The sequence below is a fragment of the Triticum dicoccoides genome, chromosome 7A, assembly GCF_002162155.2.
Source record: "Triticum dicoccoides isolate Atlit2015 ecotype Zavitan chromosome 7A, WEW_v2.0, whole genome shotgun sequence".
In the NCBI taxonomy this organism is placed as follows: domain Eukaryota; kingdom Viridiplantae; phylum Streptophyta; class Magnoliopsida; order Poales; family Poaceae; genus Triticum; species Triticum dicoccoides.
In genome coordinates, this window is record NC_041392.1 from 632,648,393 (window position 1) to 632,651,257 (window position 2,865).

Genomic DNA, 2,865 nt, shown 5'->3' on the forward strand with positions numbered 1-2,865 from the left:
AGCACCAGCGGGCAGCGGCCAAATAATGGCGAGGCGACTGTCGCGCTCGCCCCGGAGGCCCGCCCGACAGGCTACCTGCCGCCGATCCCTTTCCTCGCTGTCTTCGTCGTCCGGGCAATCTCTTAATGAGCTTACTGCGTGTGCGTGCGTCTGTGTGCGCGCTTGGTGGCCAGCACAAACAACGTCAAACTGGCTGGACGGACGGATCACATGGACCACACCACGTACACCACACCACCACCCCGTGGCAACCCTGTCCCGGTCGGTGTTCACATACGTCCTTGGATGCTCCCGGGTTTGGGCATAGATTATTGGTGGCCTTTTGGACCTTTCCCGGCCTAATTTTCTGCTGGCTCCTCGCTTGGGAGTGGATCGCAAAGTGGGTTTCAGGGCGTGGTGATATGGGTATCTTATCTGTGACCGTCGTCATGCTATGCTTGATGGTTCCCTTTAACTCTCTACTCTGAGAATGAGTGCTCAACCTTTTTGCAGACAGAAAAAAACTGTAAGCGCATCAATGATTTGGTCTAGTTTGAGATGGACTGGGTTCCGCCATTTTTTGCGCTTTACACATACTGCACAGTGAAAAACTGCTTTTGTGCAAAGACAGGATGCAGTTCTTTTAGGGATTTGTTTTGCAGAGTCTAGACGCCTCTTTTCTTACCTTTTTCTCTTTTTTTCTTCTTTTTTTTGAGAATCAGACGCCTCTTTTCAGTAGGCTTTTCAGTTCGATCATGGGCCCTAGGCCCCGGAGACGATGGGCCACATTAGGCCCAACGAACCTTCACCTTGGTGAAAGGTGAACCACATCCTCTCCAGAAGCGAAAAGGAACCACGAACGGGTGAGCCTGCCTACGGCTGGCTCGACATCCACGACACACTCCCCACGCAAACCCCTCGCACCTAGTAGCAAGCAAAATCGGCTTCAGATGAGGCTCTACTCGCCGAATCTCCGGCAAGCCGCCGCAGGCCCCGGCGCCGGGGCTGGCGTCACCAACGCCCCCTTTGCAGCAGCTCTCGGCAAGGTGCGTACTTCCACCCACCGCACCCTCTTATTTTCAAACCATTTCCTCTTCCGCTGCTGCACCGACCGATCCTACTTGTGCTGTTGTGCGTAGAGTTCTTCGAGCTCCCTTATTCATGGCCGTCTCAGCTTCGGCCACGCGTCACTGCAGACACCGAACCACCGCACCAAGAGAGCAGGTGCGCGCACAAAGGAATCCAACTACAGCAGCATAGTACTTGCTAGAATTGTAGGATTAACCATGCGTTGATTGATTGATACCCGAAGGGTGGGCGGTGCGGGTGCTTCCCCTGACGGAGGAGAACGTGGAGAGGGTGCTGGATGAGGTGCGGCCGAGCCTGATGCGGGATGGAGGCAACGTGGCCCTGCACGAGATCGACGGCCTCGTCGTCGTGCTCATGCTCCAGGGCGCCTGCGGCTCCTGCCCCAGCTCCACCATGACGCTCAAGATGGGAATCGAGTCCCGCCTCCGTGACAAGATCCCCGAGATCCTTGAGGTCGAGCAGATCCACGACACCGAGACCGGGCTTGAGCTCAACACAGAGAATGTCGAGAAGGTCAGCCACATGCTTGCGTGCTCACTCACTGATCAATGCTCCATTGTGCATGCCACTTGTCTCTTTTCTGAGCCTGTAAATTTCTGTTACAGCATAGGTAGTTTGTTGAACAAAAATGCATTTTTTATTGATCAAACTGTGAATCTGAAGTTTGTCCAATGTTGTAGCTGCTAGATGAGATCAGGCCGTACCTTTCCGGCACCGGAGGTGGAAGCCTTGAGCTTGTTCAGATTGACGGTTTCGTCGTCAAGATTCAAATCAGTGGACCTGCAGCAGGTGTAATGACAGTACGTGTAGCTGTAACCCAAAAACTGAGAGAGAAAATACCATCGATCCTGGCTGTTCAGTTGACAGAGTAGAGACATAAATTCAGTTGTGCATCAATCAAAGGAAGACAATATTCAGCTTTGTGATTACGTTTCCATGTCAGTACTTCAGTCTTTTAGTTCTAATGAATCACTGCAGTGAAATACTAAACATACTAATACAGTTGTTATGTACAAGAATTATGTGGCTGGGAGAGAAGAAAACTCATTTCACCGTTAAATCTGAAAGGTATAGTTCAACAAAACTTTCGACCATTGTTACAACAGTGACAACACTTTCAGACTTCCAGTGCATTCATTCCCATGGCAAAGGCTATGCAAACATTTTCTGCAGACCTGGAATCTTCAGTTTCTCTAGTGGCACCTGGCTCCACAAAAATTCCTTCTCAGTGTCTCAAACTCTTTATCAACTCAAAGATTCTCCAATCTACATATATTTCTCTCAAATTGGCGGCTTGGGGCCATCTTTTATTCCCTGTTTGTCCCAGTCAAAGCGAGTTAGGTCATTGCAAGCCTATCTCTTTATTCCCTGTTTGCCCCAGTAAAAGCAAGTTTGTTCTTTGCAACAGCCAACAGTTCACCCTCGACATCAGAGGGTATAAACAGAGACCTTTGCTTAAACCACGCAGGCTTGGAAATTTTACATTGTCCAAGAAATAAACACGTTTCTTTTCAAAAGGGACCACAAGAGGGTTGATAGCTTCACGCAGCTTCTTCTTCAGTTTGATGCTCCTCCAATTGGGTTGCCTTCATCATTTGCCTAATCTCATCAATCTTCCCAAACTCCCGCTTCTTCTTCAAAAACCCTTCCAAAACCCTGAATGCGCGCTCTGTAGGTGCCATTCCCATCTCAACCAGCTCCCGGAAGCACCTATATGCTTCACCAACCACATCTCTGCAGCATAAACCGGTAACCAGAACATCCAATGCATGCCTATGAGGTACACATCCTTTCCCG

General features: G+C 50.0%; 1 protein-coding gene across 1 annotated transcript in view; it reads left to right on the plus strand.

Moving 5' to 3' along the window:
* The window catches only part of LOC119328628 (nifU-like protein 3, chloroplastic), a 4,151-nt gene extending 2,141 nt beyond the window's left edge, over nucleotides 1-2,010 (plus strand). The window contains exons 4-7 of the mRNA XM_037601608.1: nucleotides 702-1,025; nucleotides 1,119-1,203; nucleotides 1,292-1,581; nucleotides 1,749-2,010. Coding sequence (XP_037457505.1) covers nucleotides 930-1,025; nucleotides 1,119-1,203; nucleotides 1,292-1,581; nucleotides 1,749-1,940 — 663 coding nt within the window. The 5' untranslated portion in view covers nucleotides 702-929 and the 3' untranslated portion in view covers nucleotides 1,941-2,010. The remainder of the gene's footprint in view (nucleotides 1-701; nucleotides 1,026-1,118; nucleotides 1,204-1,291; nucleotides 1,582-1,748) is intronic.
* Nucleotides 2,011-2,865: the final 855 nt, after the last annotated feature.